Consider the following 22391-nt stretch of genomic DNA (forward strand, 5'->3'; position numbering starts at 1 on the left):
ATGTTTCTAACTCTCTATCCCTCTCCCTTCCTCTCTGTAAAAAATAAGATATTTTTTTAAAAATTAATAAAATGTATTTTTTTAAAAAAAGAGTAGCACATGTAGCTTTATATAGATTACGAATTAGTGCAGTCATTACTAACCATAAAAGTCCCAAAATTTGTCCATATTGCAAAAAAAACAAAACAAACACTTGACAATGATTATTCTACCAGTGCCTTGTATACTCACAGAGAAAAGTCAGATATATGAATGTAACGTTAAAGAAAAAGGATGCAATTTCCAGTTTTCTGACAGTCACCTAAACTGATTAACTTAATTAAATGTATACTTAAATTGATACTTTTTTTTTAAGTTAAAAAGTTTCCAAGTCTTTGCAAAGTATGATCATTTTTATTAAGATCACAATTCCTCATTCATAATTCTGAAGTTCCAGAAGTTTGAAAACCATTAAGTTTTTGCTGCTTGCTATAAACGATCATTCATTTTGCTGCAGACATAAGTTTTGATGCCTCAAATTCAGCTAAGGGTATTCTAAACATATTCTACTACTTACCTAAAATCCAAGACACACATGGCCCCAAGGATTCTGAAAGAGAGACTGTATATATATTCCATATTAAGAAATTACCTGATAATCAGAATCCAGTCTAAATGAAGAGTCTCTTGAGTGATAGGTATCATTTAAACTACTTCCTCTGTTTCCAGACATCATCCTAGCACTTAAAGAGCTGGGGGGTTGAACAGAAATTCTTCTTGGAATCCTTGAAGGTTTAGACTCCATTCTTAAGGTTTCCTGTGAGGTACAAATTTTGATGAGTGGCCTTTGGGAAAGCATGCAGCTCAAATCAAGAATTACCCATGCAAATTAACTATACTCTAGTATGTAGCATGATAAATTATATGACTATCATCACCCCACCCCTCTTCTATAAGGCAGAGGTTCAAAATCTATCAAAGGTTCCCTACTGTCCATAATATGAAGCACACATAATAAAAGTGAGATGAAGAACTGAGGTTTGTTGTTTCCAAAGCCTGGGCTCTTTTCCTTATTCAATTTTTTTCTCCATATAAACTCCTACACCAATTTGCCCTTGATTATCTTGCTATTCTTACCTATTATTGGTGTTCAATACTCTTACCATGAACATTCGCTATTTGTACACCCCTTAACACAAAATGCTCTCACAGGTCTTTGTATGTGTCTGGAAAAGTCTACACATTACCATTCAATTCCTGGATAAGGTCTTAAAAACAAGCACTTTTCTTTTTGTGCCTCCACTTTATACATACTTTTATTAAAACACTGGAAGCCTGGTGCATGAAATTCGTGCATGGGGGAAGGGGTGTGCCCTCAGCCTGGCCTGCACCCTCTCCAATCCGGGACCCCTGGCTCCTAATCGCTCACCTGCCTGCCTGATCGCCCCTAACCACTCTGCCTTCCTGCCTGATCCCCGTAACTGCTCTCCCCACCTGCCTGATCGCCTAACTGCTCTGCCTGCCTGATCCTCCTTAACTGCTCTCCCCCGCCAGCCTGACCCCCCTAACTGCTCTTCCCTGCTGGCCTGATCTCCCTAACTGCTCTCCCTGCTACCATGGCTTTGTCCGGAAGATGTCCGGTCTAATTAGCATATTACCCTTTTATTATTATAGAAGATAATGCTAAGCCTCTTTCCTGTTTGTTCCTACAATGCTATTGGAAGACTGAGAGATTTTACTCTTGGATCACCAAACAAAACACAAGAGTTAGGATTTCTGGATATCAACCTTTAGAATGCTCCCAATTACAAAGTAGCTAGCTAGCCACTTGAACACCCTACCCTACAACACAGTCACCAAGAGTTTCTAATCAGCTGTTTAGTACTTCCCTCTAATACACAAACATCAAGGATCACCAGGCATCCAAGGAAGGCCTCTAATATGAATGACCAAAGTAAACAACAAAAATTTAGAGAAAATTTGAGGAAAGGAGCTAATTACTATCCTCAAAGGGATAAGACATTCATTTATAAAATAAGAACAGGATGCTTGAGAAAGCAATCAGACTACAATGTGCTGTGCATTTTCAAAATGTGTTATTTTTAAAAATGTGATATTGAAATAATCAACATAAACAAGTTGAGTGAACCTCCCTGAAGTAGAAAATGTGCTAGTAAATTAAAAATAGGAGAATTGCCAAAGGGAGTTATGATTAGACTACTAGAGGCCTGGTGCACAAAAATTTGTGCACTCGGGGGGCGGGGGGTCCCCCAGCCCGGCCTGTGCCCTCTCGCAGTCTGGGACCCCTCAGGAGATAACAACCTGCTGGCTTAGGCCTGCTCCCGGGTGGCAGAGGGCAGGCCCAATCCCTAGGTGAAGCCCCTGGTCAGGCTCAGAGCAGGGCCGATTGGGGAGTTGGGGCGCCGCCCCCTGTCACACTCAAGGCAGGGTCGATAGGGAGGTTGCGGTGCCACCCCCTGTCACACACATAGCAGGGCCGATCAGGGGGTTGGGGCGCTGCCCCCTGTCACTCACAGAGCAGGGCCAATGGGGAGGTTATGGCTCTACCCTGTCACACACAGAGCAGGGCCCGTGGTGCGGGGGGGGGGGGGGCCGCACCGTCACACACAGAGCAGGGCCGATCACGGGGTTGGGGAGCTCCCCCCTGTCAAACACAGAGCCGCAGGGCAATCAGGGGATTGGGGAGCTCCCCCCTATCAGGCACAGAGCAGGGCTGATCAGGGGGTTGGGGCGCCGCACCCTGTCACGAACAGAGCAGGGCGGATAGGGAGGTTGTGGCCCTGCCCCGTCACAGAGCCGCAGGGCGATTGGGGGGTTTGGGTGCTGCCCCCTGTCATGCTGATCCCGGTGCCGGGAGGCCTCGCAGCTCCACTGATCCGGTGCCGGGAGGCATATTACCCTTTTACTATATAGGATAGAGGCCTGGTGCATGGGTAGGGGCTGGCTGGTTTGCCCTGAAGGGTGTCCTGGATCAGGGTGGGGGTCCCCACTGGGGTGCCTGGCCAGTCTGGGTGAGGGGCTAAGGGCTGTTTTCCGGCTGGCGAGTGACTAAAGCTTCCAACCGCTCCTTTTTTTCTTTCTTTTTTCTTTTTTTTTTATTCTGGGCCAGCTTTAGCTCTGAGGCCTCGCTGCTGAAAACATCGATATAATGTTTCGGTCGGCTGGATTTCAGTCAGGCTGGTTTCTGGTGTTTTGTTTAGCTTCTTATTTGCAACATAGTATATAGTTGCTTAGAGTTGCAACTGAGAGGCCGGCAAGTGAGGCGGGAACATTGGAGTCCGCAGCAAGCAAGCCTCATGCTAGCTTCAGTGCCTGGCTGCCAGCCGCCATCTTGGCTGACAGTTAATTTGCATATACTCACTGATTAGCCAATGAAAAGGGTAGCGGTCGTACGCTAATTACCATGTTTCTCTTTTATTAATGTAGATAATATGGTTACAGAAGGAGAGGAAAGAAAATAAAGAAAAAGTTCTCAGAGGAATCAAAGAACCTTTCTAGGATTAAAGGATATAAATCTTCACACAATGAAAGGACTACGGTACTCAGCAAATCAAAGAGAGACTAACACTAAGCACAATTTAGCATCTTACAATTTCAGAACACCAGAAATAAAAGAAAGTTATAAGAGTGAAATAGCAGGTTACATACAAAAGTAATTAGAATGGCTTCTTCATTACAACTTTAAAAACTTTTAAGATAATGAAGTAATAACTGTAATACTGAAAAGAGTGTTTAGCCTTGAATTCCAATCTGACAACTAAATGTAAGATGGAAAGGACACATTGTGAGACATCAAGATCTTTAAAAAAATCAATCACATGCCCGGCTGGTGTGATTCAGCAGTTGAGCTTCAACCTATGAACCAGGAGACCAGGGTTCAGATTCCTGGTCAGGGCACATGCCTTTGTTGCAGGCTCACTCAATCCCCAGTGGAGGGGGGGGGGGGGGGGGCGTGCAGGAGGCAGCAGATCAATGATTCTCTCTCATCACTGATGTTTCTCTATCTCTTTCTCTCTCCCTGAAATCAATAAAAAAAAAATTAAAAATATTTTAAAGAAATCAATCACAAAACAAAAACTGAAGGAAGCTAAAAGAGCATGTGGTAGAAAAATAGGAGTGCAAGGAACTAAAGAACCAAACACAATACCCAGGAAAGTTTACAAAGGTATGAAGAAAGCATAGGGAACTTACTGAGACTGGAGCAGGATCATAGATAATGGAAGTAAAGTACTAAGAAAAAAAAAGCATCTAATAGAAACTATTCTGGCAAAGATGATACAATTGGAAAAATGCTGAACAAACGGCAGCTTAATAAATTAATTTTCTAAGTTGGTAAAACAGCTACTGTACAAGAAAGAAGGTACTGTTTTGGGACGAACACAATATTTAGTTTTAATTATATAACTAGTCTATTGATTTGAGACAAATATAATGTGGGATGAAGATGGGTAAGGGAAATAAAAAAGACAATGGTGAGTAAGGAAAACACAGAGAATACTGAAAAATCATCAACAGTTTAAATACATCATTTGGAAATATGAAAGTAAATCCTAAAAGAGCTAAAAAGTTGAGGGTTGCTGCCTTTGGAAAGTGGGATTGGGAATGAGGTAGGATGGGGCAAAAAATCAGTTTTCGTTTTAAGCAGGATGACTATATTTCCTGGTTTGCCTAGAACAGTCCCAGTTTATGGCCAGAAAAGTCCTAATTTGTGCTCATTATCTCAGGACAATTATTAATAGTGCTTGTGCTGTCTCTTTGGCCTGGTTTGGTTGATAAAGCATATGATAGCTTTAGCTTTTTATAAGCTATATATGCATGTCTGAACAAATTTTTTTTAACTAAAAAGAGGTGTATTATGAATTGGACCTTTAAAGAAAGCATACATTAGTACAAAGAGTATTAATGGTTAAACACTGACAGGCTTTAAAAAGTCCATAAATGATTTAACAAGTAGCAGACTTGTTATTTTATCAAAAAGATCTATGAAAATACAAACAAGGAACTGTATTTGTGACTTGAGGATTTTAAAGAGGTAGACAAAGTGCTTTTTAAAAGATACAGGCCTACAGATGGTTTTCAATAACAATGATGCTTCTAAATCATACTTGTTTACTTTGACTATATTTATATCCAATACTTACTTGCATACTTGCAGAATGAAACTAACCTAGTAGGAAATCTGCTTAAAACAAACCTCTTGAGAGAAGACAAAGAGGCAGAGTCCTCTGAGAGATATGTTATATTATACGAAACTATTCTTGGCAACTTCTCTACATAAACTGATGGAATTTCTACAATGTAGGTGTTACCAGAGAACTTACATAATATGGTTGCATAAGTTGTAGGTCAAAAGCACAAAAAATAGCAAAAAACTTAAAATGCATAGTCCTTGAAAAACTTCTACCTGACCACTTGCAAGGTACTATGAGGCATCTTTTTAAGTTTTTTCATTCATTTAACAGATAGGTTTTTGTAGGTGCTTAGTATGTGATAGACACATTAAAATTAATACTAAACAAGGGTTTGAGTTGAGGGGACATCGAACATACTGGGATAGCGATTATCAATAAGTTATAATCTAGTAGAGAACAAACACAAATAACCACATGTCACAAAGAAAAAATATAAAAGTACTGTACTCTTTTAGTTTGAGACTAAAGAAACAAAATCCAATGCAATACATGAACCTTGGCTGAATCCTGATTCATAAAACAGAAAGTATGAATGAAGACTGAATTTTAGTAAAGTGTCATGATGTCTGCAACTTAGTGTTAAATACTTCAAAATAACATTACATATTTTACAAAGTAAATACTGTATGTACGATTACATATAACATCCTATATAATAAAAGCCTAGCCCTAGCCGGTTTGGCTCAGTGGATAGAGCATCAGCCTGCGGACTCAAGGGTCCCAGGTTCGATTCTGGTCAAGGGCATGTACCTTGGTTGCGGGCACATCCCCAGTGGGGAGTGTGCAGGAGGCAGCTGATCTGATCGAGTTTCTAACTATCCCTCTCCCTTCCTCTCTGTAAAAAAATCAATAAAATATATTTTAAAAAAATAAAAGCCTAATATGCTAAGTGTCCGGTCGACTGTCCAACCAAAGCATAATATGCTAATGATATACTAAAATCGTTCAACCACTTGCTATCATGTGCACTGACCACCAGGAGCAGACGCTCCAACCGGTAAGTTAGCTTGCTGGTGGGGTCTGACTGAGTTGGGCTGGACATGCCCTGGAGCCCTCCCATGGTGCCTCCACAGCTGGCCAACCTCTCACGTTCCTCCCTGGCCCCGATCGTGCACCAGTGGGGTCCCTCAGCCTGGTCTGCGCCCTTCCACAATCCCGGACCCCTTGAGGGTGTCAGAGAGCCGGTTTCGGCCCCATCACGCAGGCCTGGCCGAGGGACCCTACTGGTGCACAAATTCGTGCACTGGATCTCTAGTACATAGATATAATAAATGTGACAAATTATCAACTACTGAATATAGGTGAGGTCATCCAAATATTAATTTTACTATTCTCCCAACTCTTCTCTACTTGAATATTTTCCAGCAAAATAAATCAAAATTAAGGGGGGGGGGGAGTACTCCATCTTTGCTTAGTATGTAGACAGTCACAAGAGAACATCATTCCTACTCTAACATCATAAGGGTAAGCCAAATAATCTATTAAATCACTTTTCTTGAGTCCACCAGAACTGGTTGCAAGGCACGAGATGAATTGAACTACAAAGAATGGTAAGTCCCTCTGACAAGGAGAGATGGGACAAAGGTGGCCACCATAAAAGCTGCTAAAAAAATAGCCAAATTTTATCAAATTCTTAAATTCCTGAAGGCTAAATATTTGCTAGTGTGACAGTTTAGAAACTCTGGGAGCCCCAACATAAGGCATTTTTTCCATAGTTCTACACTGAGTATTCCTAAGAAAGAGGACAGACAGGCTATATGAAGTCTCTTTTTCTGTAGTATGACCACACTGGGCCTATGTTTAAGAGCTTCCTGAAGAAACTCATCCATGCTCCAGACCCTTTGTGAGTACAGGTGGGATTATCTACTGGTAAGAAAGCCACTTTCTGCAAGGACTCTGCACTAATACAGGCAGCTATCTTTCAACCTTGAAGGGCTATGAAACCTGCCTGTCCAAGATCCTCCACCAATACAAGGCAGAAATCAGCTGGAAGGGACAGCGGCAGGGGTCTGCCTGCATTCTAAATTTTAGGAAGCAGGGAGAAGAGCAGAAATTTTGGGATCGCCCCACCTGTGAGAATAAGGTACACAGACCCTGCCTAAAACTGGAGGAGGATGCATAGAACTAAGAACCACCCCTAATCACTATGAGTTATGCTCCAAATAAGAAGCAACAGCAGTCTATTGAGACTTAAGACAATCTAACCCCATTGTGATGCAGATTTGCAGGACCTACAGGAAGTTGAGGCTAGTGAAAGAATACTGAAAGAAATACTCCTCCACTCTGGGCCTCACATTAAGTACCACATAGTGTCAGTCCACTATTGTAGTACTTTGAAGGTAAATAAAGCAGTAATAAAACCCAAACTCAGTTCAACTTCAGACTAAACCAGTGGTCGGCAAACTCATTAGTCAACATAGCCAAATATCAACAGTACAATGATTGAAATTTCTTTTGAGAGCCAAATTTTTTAAACTTAAACTATATAGGTAGGTACATTGTTATTAACTTAATTAGGGTACTCCTAAAATGGCCTTTGCTAAAAAACATCCTCAATCTGATTGAGGTACGTTCACTGACGTCGACCCCTTCCAACTCTCCCATCCACACTCGTCTTGTATACTTGTTTCAGATAGACCAGTGTGGATGGGAGAGTTGGAAGGGGTCGACCTCAGCGAACGTACCTCAAAACAATGTACCTCCCCTGCGCCATGTCTCCCGTCGCCCGACCGACCGACACCCCCCACTTCTTCTAACGCCACTTCTTCAAAATAGACTTGCCCAGGCCGAAAACCGACTTCTGCGCATGGGTCACGAAGTTTCAATTGCACTGTACGTGCGCGCCTGCACGTGGTATTTTGTGGAAGAGCCACACTCAAGGGGCCAAAGAGCCGCATGTGGTTCGCAAGCTGCAGTTTGCCGACCACTGGACTAAACTAATGCAACCCACCACACTAACAGACTAACAAAAGTAGAGTATGTCCATATACAGCCATAAATAATAAACACTCTACTGTTTTTTTATTTAAAACGTTTGATAGCCGATAAAAACTTACAACACAATGCCAAGAGATAAGAATCAACGAAACCAGAAGAGACAGTCCCAATGTTTAAAAAAATGGGCTGCGGAGCCCAATAAATTAACTTGGCAAAATTGGAAAACTAGGAAATTGGGAAATAGGCTAGAAACCAATCATCCAGAATGAAGCATGGAAAAAGATGATAGAAATATGATAGTTATGAGCACAAGCTTTGAAATCTGTCCTTTACTTGGTTGTGCTTCTAGATTTAATCTCTACGCTTAATTTCTTCACCCACAAAAGGGGAATTATAATAGTATCAACTAAACAGGTATATCATGAACTTTGCTGGCACATAGTATGTATTCAGCAAACATCAGCTACTATCAAGCAATACCATCAATGTCAAAAAAAGATTTTCATATGAACAGCTTAGTAGACATTCTATTAGTTTTTTCATTATTTGAGCTTGGATTTTAACACAATTTTAAAAAAAGACTTTAAAAAAATCCTCTCTGGAGGATATTTTTTCCATTGATTTGCAGAGAGTGGAAAGGAGGGGGGAAGAGGGAGAGAGTGGTTACCCTCCCCCCTCCCCACATACCAGCAATTGAACCTGCAACCCAGGTACGTGCTGCCCTTGACTGGGAATTGAATTGAACCTGAGACCTTTTGGTGTGCAGGCTGATGCTCTAATCACTGAGCATGCTGGCCAGGGCAAAATAAAAAGACTTTTTCTTTAAAGTATATGAGTTTACATACAGGAAGATAATTACTAAAAGGTAAAGAAACCTATAGACCTTACTTATATAAGCACATGCATAAAAATTTGGAAAGAAATAGCTACTATTAACATGTTACTGTGTCCCTGGGTGGGTTTTGTTTCCTTCTTTATACTTAGTTTTCCAAAATTTATTTAATGTACTTGGTCTTACTTTGATAAATAAGGCAAATAGTTATTTGCAAATGAAAAGATGTGGGGTTTTTTTTACAACTTATATCACAATAAACTCTATAAAGACCTCCTAAGAATAATTCTCTTTCGAAATTGCTGTATTGATGGTTTACACGCTCCTTAGTAGCTACATACTACAAAGGAAGTAGTAAATACAAAATAAAGTACTATTCTAGTAAATACTAAATGGAAGAAAAGGTTAAAATCACTTCACTAAATGCAGTTTAGATAGGTAAGTATGCATCAAATATTTTTTTACTATGAAAAATTTCAAACATAAGTAGAGACAATAATGAACCTCTATGTACCAATCAACAATCTTCAACAATTAACCTATCTTGCTTTTACCATCCTCTATTTTAAAGCAAATCCCAATGACATTAAGGATGCCTGTTTTTATTTTTATTTTTTTAATATATTTTATTGATTTTTTACAGAGAGGAAGGGAGAGAGATAGAGAGCCAGAAACATCGATGAGAGAGAAACATCGATCAGCTGCCTCCTGCACATCTCCTACTGGGGATGTGCCTGCAACCCAGGTACATGCCCTTGACCGGAATCGAACCCGGGACCTTTCAGTCCACAGGCCGACGCTCTATCCACTGAGCCAAACCGGTTTCGGCAAGGATGCCTGTTTTTAAAATGTTGGCTGCAACCTGTGGTAAATTATAAATCCCTCCCACCTAAGCACACAGGCCCCTTTGTATTGTGATGTTGCTGCTCTGCCCAGTAAGAGGTGGAATCTTAATTCCACGCCTCTTTAATAAGGGCTTGTCTTGTGAGATTTACTTTAAAAGACTGTGCAGCATGCGGTGGGCTCAAAGGGGTTAATGGGAGGGGGGGAGAGGGGGAGGAAAGGGGGACATACGTTAATACTTTTAATAATAAAGATTACAAAAATAAAAGAATGTGCCACGTTACGTGACATTATATGGTTTGCCAAGCTGTAAGAAGTCTTATAGCTTCCGCTTTCCCTCTCTCGGATTGGTCTTGAAACCCCCATATCATAAAAGACCACTTGGAGCAAAGCCTAAATGTTAAGCAACACCAACGGTCAGTCATGTGAGTGATGCCATCTTGGACCTTCCAGCCTGAGAAATCTTCCAGTTGAATGGTGAACATGAGTGAACCTAGGCAAAACAAGTATACCTGCCCAAAAGGCACACAGAAGTGTAAAAAAAATAGTAAACAGTGGTGTGTCCAAAAAGGGGCCATGCTAACCTGACTAGCTCAGGGAAGGCCTGTATGATGGCCTTGCAAACTCGGAGAGCTAAAGTAACCACAAAGGATGGTCTGAAATTAAAACTTTTAAAACTAAAAGCAGTTTATGGTGGATAGTTATGTCCTAAGCTGTTATCTTACCTTAACTGAGCCTGTCTATTGTCTTTGTGCATCTACGATAACATATTGTTGGAATGGCAAAGTACAATTTTCCTCCCCCACCAACCCCTCAAAGCACAGGCGCCACGCTGTTCTTGACTCATTGTGATTGAGTTATTGTTGATAGTTAACTATCCTGCACCCACCTAAGTAAAAGAAGTGTGTGTCTATCATTTTACTTTTTATCCAACCTAGAGGTTTCCCCCTACTTTGCTTTTTCTCCCGCCTCCCTAATCTATCACCAATGGATTTCATGTAACCCATTTACGTATCCTCTTTTGATTGTAATGTATACAATAAGGTGCAAAACTGCCATTCTCCAGAGCATTATCTCAAACCTTTGAAATTCTGCTTCCTGGTATTGGCTAACAGTTTGGCTCACATAAACTCACAAAAAATTCTTCACAGGTTTGAATGTTTTCTTACACTGACAGTAGCTTTAATCCACTAGATTTTGAGGTGGGTTGCTATGCAGCCATAAAGCTTCAAAATCTAAACCTAACTTTCACTTTCTTCCAATTATCATGTCAGTTTCTAAGAAAAATCTGATTCTAATTCAGGGGGTAACTGAGAATTTGCCTTAAATATCCAAGTGAGTTGCAGTTGCTGAATTACCAAAAGCACAACATTACTATACAATACATACATGTCATGAAGGCCAGAGTTATAAAAAACAAAAACAATGTACTGTAATTGCTAATTATTAACTACAAACATAGTTAAAATTCTATTATTTATCCCTACAGTACTTGGTATTTTCTTTTTTTTTAAAATCTGCTTCTGGGGAAAATTTTTTTCTCAATAAGAAATTCTCGTGTTTTATTGTTCCTAGTGAACATGGAGACATGGAAGCTAAGGGTGGTCACATGAGGAAAGCATAGAATTTTTTAGGTCTTTCAAAGACTTTTAGCTAACAAATACTTAAGACACAGAGATAGATCCATCGTTTAAAAAATAACTAGAAAAAAGTTCAATATCTCCATGAGAAAATGTGACTATGATAAGTCTACACCACAGTACTTTGAGATAATCTGTTCTCCTTTGAAGTGTATTTAAAATTCATGTCTAAAGTTTCAATCTTTATTCAGTAAGTGGAAACCATTTTAAGGTTTTTTCTGGAAAGTGAGAATTACATTCAAGTGCAATAATTATAATGGAAAATGAGAACTAACTTTTAAGAGAAAAAATATGCCTTCTTTTAAAGCTGTTGACAAAAGTGGGTGTATGTAGAAGACCAGTAGGTGATTTGAAAACCAGGTGTTCAACTTATCTAGTCTAACCGGTATATCGAAGAGAACAAGAAAAACCAGCTTTGACCATGAGTTCAGACCAGAATATAAAAGTTAAAAATTAAGGTCAATAAAAATTAAACTCCAGCCAAATAACTCTCAAATTATAAGTTTATGCCCCTGCTTTTGGGGCATAAATACTTTCTGATTAGCAACTGTATTTAGATATATTTTCTTGCAAAATAATGATTTGTGAGAAGATAAATTATTTCACTGTAATAGGATTCTGCATTAATGAATTCAAGTAGGTTTTAGTAAGAACTCAAAATCTTACTCATTTTAAATGGTAATCATCTTAAATGTGATCAGCTGTTGATTCTTTTATTTATACTCATTACTTCTTAAGTTTAATTTGTTGGTTAAAAATGAGGTTTAATGAAAGCCTGTGCATTTCCCAGTTTATTATTGGCACTGGCACTTAATTATTGTAGTAAAGAAGTATGTATCAGCAAAGATAATCTAAAAACTATTTTTATTTGGTGCAGGGATGCAATAGCTCTCCAATCCCAACAGCAGAGCACTAACTTTGTAAAACAATACAGGTCTTTCATGGCTTGCTCTAATTTCCGTTCAATTTGTTTCAGCTATGGGGAACGAACTGCCCATTCCTAAAACCATGATACCATGACTTTGCAGTTTCATTATCAAACTCTTAAGTCATCATCCTTCACATCTTTGTTAAAGCAATACTTCCTGTAAAATTTTCCCCAAGAATAAACACCCATCCTCTGTGCTCCCAAGGTACTATTATGTACTTACACTAAGATAATAGGAGTAGTTGTTTGTATATTAGTCTGATGACTAAACTGTGAGCTGTTGGGAGGGCAGACGCTGTGTGTCATGCTCATTCCTTGAAACGTGAAGCCCTCATCTAGAAACCAGTAAACAACAAACAACCTATTATCAAAAAATGTTTTACATTATTTGATAATTTTGCACTATTACAATTATTTTCCTAAAATACAACAGTAAAGTGTGCGTAACTCTTGAACACATACCAGATGAAGAGTTTGTGAAGTGAATACAGGGCTGATTAAAAATTGGCTGCATGAGCGCCACGGATGACTTTTTATATCCAAGTTGATTATTTGAGAACTTCAAGTAAAACCTATGTGGCATGTCTAAGTAGGGGCATCTTTGTGCTTCATCTAGGAAAATAAGCTCTCTTGCTAATGTGGCAGAAAGATACATCACTTGTACTTAAATAAGTAGGAATTTTAAATTTTACTCAAGACATCTACCCAGCAGGCAAGAGTTTGAAAAAAAAAAACAACCCGACTATGCTTACATCTGTGGTATAACATAAGGCAAAATAAGAGTGGTTAAAGTTCTTACCTAAACACATTCGTAGTAGAGAACTTATGTAAGTATATATTGTGTGAAGCTGTGAGCAATCTGTGGGGGACATTAGAGGCAAGAGGAGACTTTTAAGGTTATTTGGACAAGAATTCCCGAACAAGTGGAGGTTAGGTGCCAATTCAAAGTGTTTGTGTCCATTGAGAATTCACTCTGCAAGCATTAGGTCCCCCAGTATTGCTGACTGCCTCATCTAAGACCCCTATTACTCCTCACATCAAGTCTAGGCATTAACTGCTGCATTTCTAAGGAAATGTGAAGAGGTTAAGTAATTTGCTGCGAAATCAAGACTCATGGCCAGATCTTCTGGTACCCCACTGTTCTTTCACATAATGCTGCAGAGCTGTAAATAAAATACTGACCCCAAGTCATGAGGAAAAAACCTACACTGTCTGTTTTAAGTCAAAACTTCAGCCTTAACCTTACCCCTTAGCTCTATAACATTATGGATGGATAGGAGTAAGAAAAGGGGAGACTTAAAATAATAAAAGTACCTTTAAAAAAATCCTACAAAAATCGGGGGGGGGGGGGGGGAATCTTACCAAATTCAATTTCACTTGGCACGTTTACTTTTGAAAAGTGCCATAAGATACTAGTCGTGACGAATTTATTACCAAGACAGAGTTTCCGTACATAATATCTACATCTATACGTAGGGGGGAAAAAGTATTTTAGTGTTTTTTGGTGCGTGTTCGCACACGTTCTCAAGTCCTCACTACGCAGTTTCATCAAAATGAGGGAGTGTTCTACCACTGGTGGCCTCCATGTTTTTAATTCTCACGCCATTAGGTCCGTTTTTTAGACATGTCATCACCTGTTTTAAGCTGAAAGCCACACAATTGACCGCAGCCCCAAAAGAACGCCCCCGAGTCTCACGCCATCCGAGAACGGGAACGGGATCCCGACGCAAATCCTCGCAGCAGCCGAGGGGCAGGGACAGCCCCTTCGCTTCGAGGCCGGGCTGGCGGGGCCCCGACCCCCCCCCTCCCCCGGGCACCTCCCGGCCCGCGGGGCTCGGGGGCGCGCCTTACCCCGTCGAAAAGGCCGCTGCCAGAGACCAAAGTCGGGCTCCAGCCCCCGGCCCCCGTGCGTCTAAGAGGCGCGCCATCTGCTCCCCTCCGCCCGCCACAAGCTTCCCGCAGGCCACCGGCATCCCTCCGCACCCGCGGTCCCGCACCCGGCTCGTCCGCCCCGGCTCGCTGAGGAGGAAGCGGCCTCCGCGGCCTCCGGCCTGCACTCCCGCCCCTCCCCTCCCCCACCGCGGCCTGGCCTACACCTCCCCCCCCCCGCGGGAAGCCCGCGCTCCGCAGCCCATTACCTCCGCTCCGGGGCTGGTCCTGACCAGGGCGCGACCCGCTCCCGGCGCCCTCACCGCCGCCTTCCTCCTCGGAGCGCGAGGACTCGGAGGCCGAGCAGTCGGCAGCGAAGCACAATGGCGCCCGCCCCGCTCCCGGATCCGGCGCAGAACCAGCTGCCACCGTTAAATGCCCCTCCCTTCTCCTCCTCCTCCCCCCTCCTCCTCCTCCTCCTCTTCCCCCCAGTTCTCGGGCTCGGCCGGCTTCTCGCGAGAGTGGCGGCGCTGCGGGACTCGGGGAGCGCTCGGCGGACTCGACGTGCCCCGCCGCGGGGTGGTGCTCTGACTGCGGCAACCGTTGGAGGGCTGCCCCGGAGGAGGCGGCGAGGCGCCACCGGTAAGCGGCTGCGGCCGTCCGTCCGCGGGGCCGGCGGCCGGGCCAGCGAGTGTGCGGGCGCCCGGAGGCGGGCGCTGAAGGCCTGGCCCTGCTCGGCCGCCCCGCTGAGGTGGCGAGGGGCTCTGGTGCAGCCCTGCGCTCCCTGGCACCCGCGTCCCGGCTGCAGGCTCTCACCCCGTCCCGCACACCCGCAGGCCCCCCCCGCTCGAAATACAGTCCAGCCCGCCCCCCCCCCCTTTTTTCCTTTTTTTTTTTTTTTTTTTTGCGCTGGGTAAGTGGCGCAGGGAATGTTTAGCTACGACTTGAATCAAACGCTCCTTTTTCCGACCGCCCCTCCCCCCGGCCCTCCCAATTGAATGTCTGCGAGCCCCCCCCCCCCCCCCCCCCCGCCCTGCTTTCGGGGCGGGAGCCGATCCGAACCTGACGTTTTTTTTTTATCGGTAATTCCGTTTTGGGGGTGGTCTACTTTTAAATAGTGACACTGGTATTTGATAGTGTAGCAACAGCTTCCGTAGTAAAAATTTCATCCATTTAAAAAGAGGAAGGAAAACTAAAATTTTTTTTAATCGTCTGATGAAATGAGACGAAACTTTCACCAAAAGACGAAGTGATACACTAAGATGTAAATGGATACTGATACATAAAAGAGTAAGTTAGAGGAAAAGCCACGATTTATGTGGACTTGATAATGTCATGTGGATTTAGGTGATTCTGAGTCATGTAGCAAACATGAAAAAGTTCTTTGTCAGGAAATACATTGAAACTTGCCGATATGCCGACAGCACTTGATTTTTTTAAAAAGTGACCTGTTTTATTAGATTGTTTTTAAGCAATTCATTGAAATCAAGTAATTCCAATAAATGAATTATGACGTTTATATGTATTTCTTTGTCATTTCATCTGGAGGGAATGCACTATCCCCATTTTTCACTGTCTTGGAGACTAAGAGACTGTCCACTTTCACTATTGTAAGTTGTAAAATATTATGGATGTTAAAGATTTAAAGTGGGATTACTATTATTTAAAGTTGACACATGAATGCCAGTCTAACTTTTTGGAATCTGAGTTTAAGATTAAGCAGTTAATATAGGATCAAATGAACACAGATCACTTTTGAGAGAATCAGTGTGCCCTTTTTAGAAAAGTGATTTTTCCTCCCAGCCTGTTTGAATGTAGCTGTAGCATTGTGGTTATGAATATACGCACCCTGAGGTACCGGACTGCATGGGTTCAAATCCCAGCTCTGCCATGTACTTTACTACCTTTGTTATCTTGAACAATTTCTTAACCTCGCTAAGCCTAGATTTCCTATAAAATGGAATTAATAACAATTCCTCTATCCCATCGGGTTGTCCAAAGCATTAAATAAGGTAATACATCAGTTCCTGAAACAGTAGGCATTCCACAACTGTTAGCTCTTACATTCCATGTCCAAACCATCACTAACGCTGTCTTTCTGGGGCTTAATATTACATAGGTCTCTCAGACTTCTTCCCAAGTGTATTCTACACTAAGAGGAATGACTGCAGCATTTTCCTGAGCTATGGCAGTCAGACCTGGTAGCAGTAACTTCTCTGCAGAACCCCCTAACCTGGCAAGGATGATTCAGATGTTGGCAGATTATGGCTTCATCCCCACCCAGCACTGATGTTATCAGCAGAGGTGAGTATGGTACCAATTTTCTAAGCTAAGCAGATCTTCCAGACTCTAGTTTCCTATTGATACTAGTAAATAGGCAAAGACCACTTATAAATATATTTTTATTCTTTGAGAATGGTTAATTATTATTGTTTTTATAATGTACTTTCTTTTCTTTGAAATTTCACGAAATTATCATTACCAACAAACAGTTGAGCCTTTCCTATGTTAAAGACAACTTTTTAGGAGTTGTGGATACAAATAGGTACAACAGAGACTATTTCCTGAATGAAAAATCAGAACAAAATGATTTGATATGCAGAATGTTTGAAATCAGAATTGCTGTGACCAACTTAGATTCCATGGTTGCCTTTTTTATTTAAGAGTTCCTCCACATGACCTTCCTTTGCTGAACTTTTTCTCCTTATGACACACCTTTCAGTATCTAAATCTTTTTTCACCACTTGTCCACACTACTCACATTAGTTTACATTTTTTAACTTGGCTTCTTCTCTAAATTAGGGTCATACTACTATTACTCATTTTTTCCCTTTCTACTTTATAAATGTCATTTGGTCATGGTCATAACAGCCCTTTTATGTTTAACTATTTCTTCACCTACTTCATAGTTACAGAGTTCTTTTTCATATATTAAATTCCGTAGTCCCTGTTTTCCCTGCTTTTTAAATATTTTTATTTTTAGAGAGAGAGAGAAAGAGAAACATTGATGTGAGAGTGGAGCATGATCGCCTGCCTCCTGCACATTCCCCACCGGGCCACAACTGGGGCATGTGCCCTGACCCGGAATCCAACCAGCAACCTTTTGGAGCACAGGATGACGCCCAGTCAACTGAGTCATACTGGCCAGGACTTCCCAACTTTTTATCAACCCTCATCCTAACTGTCTAAGAAGCCTCTCTTTGGCAGGGGCAATCTTATAGACATTCTTTACTTTGTGTAAATGGTGTGATCTTGAAAAGGTATGGTTATATTTGCTTTTTGTAAATCAAATTGTGTTTGAATGTTGGTTATTTATTAAACTTTGGAGGAACAGGAGGTAATACCTGGGATGAAAGGAGAGTGCTTATAAGGATGCCAATTTTTTTTTCTCATGTAGGAATCTCATTGATCCCTGGAGAAGGGAGCGTCAACCAACTTGAGGATCTACTATTTAGTTATAGGTAACTTTAATTTGTAGTATTTATTATTTAATATTACATAAGTCCCTTAAACATCTTCTCAAGTATTGAACTGGCCCCTGTTCCTTTTTTTTTTTTTCCAATAAGAGAATGTTTATTTGGAAATCACAGAGGTAGAGGAAGTAATTCATAGAAGAAATGGGCTTAGGAAACAATTGTAGAGGTAAAGGAAGGGCCCTGGGAGCTTTGGAGTGCATAGTGAGGAAGCTAATGGTAATGCACCTGGGGAAAGGAGGAGGAAGAAAGCAAAGGTGAGGGTATGCTCCCAGGAGGGAGGTTTTCCCTGTTCCTTTAATAATACAGTCAAGCTAAACTCAAACACACAATTTCAGAATCATAATAATTCAGGACTATGCTCAGCCTCCATGGCCACTTAAGACTACATATTATGACAATACAAGCAGAAGAGCATCCAACTACTGATAGGAAGTTTTGGGGTGTTTCCTTTGGCAAGTTTGATTACAGCCCCATTTTTATTTTAAATATTTTTCATGTCCACATATGTGTACAACTTTATAACAATGTATATGTTGATTGTATCGTACATACTAGCTATCCTATATAATAAAAGCCCAATATGCTAAGTGTCCAACCGTTTGACCAGTCACTACGAGACGCACTGACCACCAAGGGGCAGACACTCCGACTGGAAGGTTAGCTTGCTGCTGGGGTCCAGCTGATTGGGACTGGGCAAGATGGGCCAGACACATCCTGGAGCCCTCCTGCGGTCCCTCCCCAGCCCTGATCAGGACTGGGCAAGACTGACCAGACATGTCCTGGAGCCCTCCTGCGGCCCCTCCCCAGCCAGCTGGCCCCAATTGGCCCCAATCGGGACTGGGCAAGACGGGCCAGACATGGCCTGGAGCCTTCCCACGGTCGCTCCCCAGCCCTGATCGTGCACCGGTGGGGTCCCTCGGCCTGGCCTGCACCCTCTCGCAATCTGGGACCTCTTGGGGGATGTCAGAGAGCCAGTTTCGGCCTGATCCCCACAGGCCAGGCCAAGGGACCCCACCAGTGCACAAATCTGTGCACCGTGCCTCTAGTTTTAGTATGTCCTTTTCTTTCACTTTTTTTCTTTATCTCTCATTTCCCCACTTTCTCTTTTCCTTTTAGATTTGGCTGTCTTGTCTCTATTCACAACATTCTTGCAAAATTAGTGAGCATACTTCTGCATTTTTTTCTGCATTGTCATACATTCTTTTTTAAAAAAAATATGTTTGTATTGATTTCAGAGAGGAAGGGAGAGGGAGAGAGAAATAGAAACATCAATAATGAGAGAGAATCATTGATTGGCTGCCTCTTGCCCACCCCCTGCTGGTGATGGAGCCCGCAACCTGGGAATGTGCCCTTGACCAGAATCGAACCCAGGACCTTTCAGTCCGCAGGCCAACACTATATCCACGGAACCACACCAGCTAGGGCTGTATGGTCATACATTCTTAAAAGAATAGTTATATCACACACACATATACACACAGAGATACTCATATACATATATATATACACATATATATAAACTAGAGGCCCGATGCACAAAATTGGTGCAAGGGGCTTGGTCCTTGCAGCCCTGGCTTCATCCGGAAGGTCATCCGGACAGTTGTCCGATGGTCATTCTGCTGTTCGGTCTAATTAGCATATTAGCTTTTTATTATATGGGACTAGAGGCCCAGTGCACAAATTTGTGCACCTTGACAGGGACTGTGGGCTGGGAGGCTACAGTGGGCACAGGGGCAGGTCGGCCTATCTTCCGTGCCCCCTGCTCAGCGCCTCCCGCCGTGGCCCCCGATCCCCTCTCTGCCAGCAGCCCCACTCCTGCCACTACTGCTCCCATGTACTGAGGCACCGGCCCTGCTTGCACCCACTGATGGCACTGAGCGATTGGGGCTGGTGCAAGCACCAGGTGCAAGTGGTGGCTGCTGCCCTGATTGCCCCTCAGGAGCAGGGGGAGGTGGAGAAGTCCTCAGGGGCAATTGGGCCAGCAGCCACCGCTCACACCCACTGACGGTGCCAAGCAATTGGGACCGGCGCTGGGTGCTAGCAGCGGGTGCGAGCGGTGGCTCTGGTGCCGGCTGTGGTTGCAAGTGGGGCTGGCGCTGGCAGTGGGTGTGAGCAGCGGCTCTGGTGCTGGCAACAGGTAAGAGCAGGGCAGTTGCCGGCAGCGGGTGCAAGAGGCGGCTGCTGGCCCCAATCACCCTCAGGAGCAGGGGGAGGTGGAGAAGCCCTCAGGGGAGATCAGGGCCGGCAGCCACCACTCACACCTGCCGAGAGATTGGGCCCTGGGCCAGGCGCCGGCAGTGGATGCAAGCGCTGGGCGGGACCGCGGTGCGAGGGAGCAAAGAATTTTCAGTAACCACCAGAGGCTCGCCCCAATGACAACGACCGGTGCCCCACCTTGGTCTGGCACCCCTGCTCACCTGTTCCACCATCCTGCCGTGACCGCTGCCCACCGTGTTCTGCACTCTACTGCCTACTGCTGACACCCACCATGTTCTGCACGCGCCCCCCTGGTGGTCAGCGCACATCATAGCAACCAGTTGTTCTGTTGTTCCACTGTTCGAACTATTTGCATATTAGGGTTTTATATATATAAATTATTTCTTACCATTTATTTTATAAAACAGCATCAAATTTCAACATGCGTATTATCATATTTTTTCAATCAAAAGTACTTTAAATACCTATTTATATTGGTTGATTATCCTTTCTTTTCAATTTGTAATAGTGCCACAGTTTTTCAACTCTCATTTGTCTGTTGACTTGTCATTTAATATCTTTTGCCACAGGTACATTCATATAATAAAATGTGTCTACGATTTCTTTTATCACTTTTGGGTTTCTAGCTTAGCTTAAAAAGTCTTACCTATTCCTGGATTGTAAAAATTAAACTCAAATTAATTTTTATATGTAGAATACAGTAATAGGATCCAATTTGTTTTCTTCTCAATGAATAGACGGTTGTGACAGTAACATTTCTTAATTTGTTATTTGTGATTAGAAAAGCTACCTTTGTCATATACTGAATTTTCAGATTTATATTGGATTTATTACTGGATTATTTTAAATTTTGAAAACTAAACTATTCAGAACTATAAACTATGCAGAAAACTAAATATTATTTTAATAATATTTTTAATCTTACTCATGTATTATTAATACTGTTCTGCATTTCTGTCACGTACCTATTCAATTATAGGAATGGTAACTATTTTCTCCAGGATCCCCAATAAATTTTACTGGCTTTGCATTATACACTTGATATTATACTAGCAGCCTGCCTCGGACTTAGTTTAACTTCTTTTTCCCCCACTGTTCTTGTGTTCCTTTCTCAGAAGTTTGCTAGAGCCATTGAATATACTTCAGTTATTTAAAAACACCTCATCAATACTTTGTATATCATAATAATTTAAACAAAACTATACACATACTAGTACACACATACATACTACTTAGTTTCTTAAATAACCCTGTTTGCTATCCTACGGTTCAGTGTAAGTTTTTCACCATGGAACCTTAGCCACTCTTGACAGCAAGTTGGCCATTTCTACAATGGACAAAAAAAAGGAATCCTACATTTTACCTATTATGTCATCATAAATGATATAAGAATGGTGACATGCTTTAAATGTTTCATTTATGTTTAATGTTTGTAATTCTTAGCGTTAGCACAGCACATAAACATGTTGTTGCTGGTTGTTGATTTTGTTGTGGTTTGAATATTTGTCTCTTCCAAGCTAAGAATTGTGCACTTTAAAACATATTTTAATTCAATTTTATAGGATATTAATTCAACTCATTTTTTGTTTGTATATAGTTAATTATGCCTAAATTTGTGGGAAGGCTTTTCTCAAAAGTGATTATTTCATTGTTTTCAAGTCCATTTATTCAGGTATTTTTTAATCGTATGAACTTTATCTCAAATAGTAACTTGAATTGAAAGTTTTTAATATGTTTAGATATTAGGGTGCTAGAATAGGAATGAAAATATGATACATAGTTATAATGAATATTTGTTTCCCTCTTATGTCTTTTATTTCTTTTATGTTTTTTAAATATATTTTTATTGATTTCAGAGAGGAAAGGAGAGGGAGAGATAGAAACATCAATGATGAAAGAGAATCATTGATTGGCTGTCTCCTGCATGCTCCCTACTGAGGATTGAACCTGCAACCTGGGAATTGAACTGTGACTTCCTAGTTCATAGGTCGATGCTCAACCTATGAGCCACACCAGCCGGGCTTTGTTTATGTATTTTAACAGTTTTATAAATATATTGATATAACTGTTTTGTGTTAGACTTTACTTCCTTGGGTTGATAACCAAATATTTTCCTGGTACATCAGTTGTGCTACTAGTCATAGTAATACAGATAGCTAAAGTACTTCTAAAATACAATTATTTTTGGTAATATTGTATATCAGGATTTTAATAAGCTTTATAACATTTTAAAATCTGAATAAATATGACATCAACCAAATTATAGCATTAAAAAGTTAATTGGGTAGATGAAAATTTATACCTAAAATGTTTGGTTAAAGAATTTAAAGTTAAATTTTAATAATTCTTCTTGATAATGTCCAAAAATAAAAACTGTTAGTGTTTAGTCTTACCTATACTTGGAAGAAAACCACATAGAAACTATTTATTCTATATGTTCTATTTATTAGCATTTAT

General features: G+C 41.6%; 1 protein-coding gene and 1 long non-coding RNA gene across 8 annotated transcripts in view; one reads left to right on the forward strand and one right to left on the reverse strand.

The window, feature by feature from the left end:
* Window positions 1-14670, reverse strand: part of MARCHF7 (membrane associated ring-CH-type finger 7) — a 40979-nt gene extending 26309 nt beyond the window's left edge. For 5 of the 7 annotated variants that reach the window (XM_070422930.1, XM_070422929.1, XM_070422927.1 and 2 more), the window contains exon 1: window positions 632-796. In XM_070422930.1, coding sequence (XP_070279031.1) covers window positions 632-784 — 153 coding nt within the window. In that variant the 5' untranslated portion in view covers window positions 785-796. Of the gene's footprint in view, window positions 1-631; window positions 797-12595; window positions 12708-14510 lie in introns of those variants that run through there. The other 2 variants (XM_070422925.1, XM_070422924.1) reach the window with 2 other exon arrangements.
* Window positions 14671-14801: 131 nt separating this feature from the next.
* LOC139015297 (uncharacterized) lies at window positions 14802-21949 on the forward strand. The gene is made up of 4 exons (XR_011472430.1): window positions 14802-14883; window positions 16361-16545; window positions 17639-17702; window positions 21791-21949. It is a non-coding gene; the product is annotated as an uncharacterized lncRNA (long non-coding RNA).
* The last annotated feature ends 442 nt before the right edge of the window (window positions 21950-22391 follow it).

The sequence above is a fragment of the Myotis yumanensis genome, unplaced genomic scaffold, assembly GCF_028538775.1.
Source record: "Myotis yumanensis isolate MYYU_CA2020_CCGP unplaced genomic scaffold, mMyoYum1.0.hap1 SCAF_8, whole genome shotgun sequence".
NCBI lineage: Eukaryota > Metazoa > Chordata > Mammalia > Chiroptera > Vespertilionidae > Myotis > Myotis yumanensis.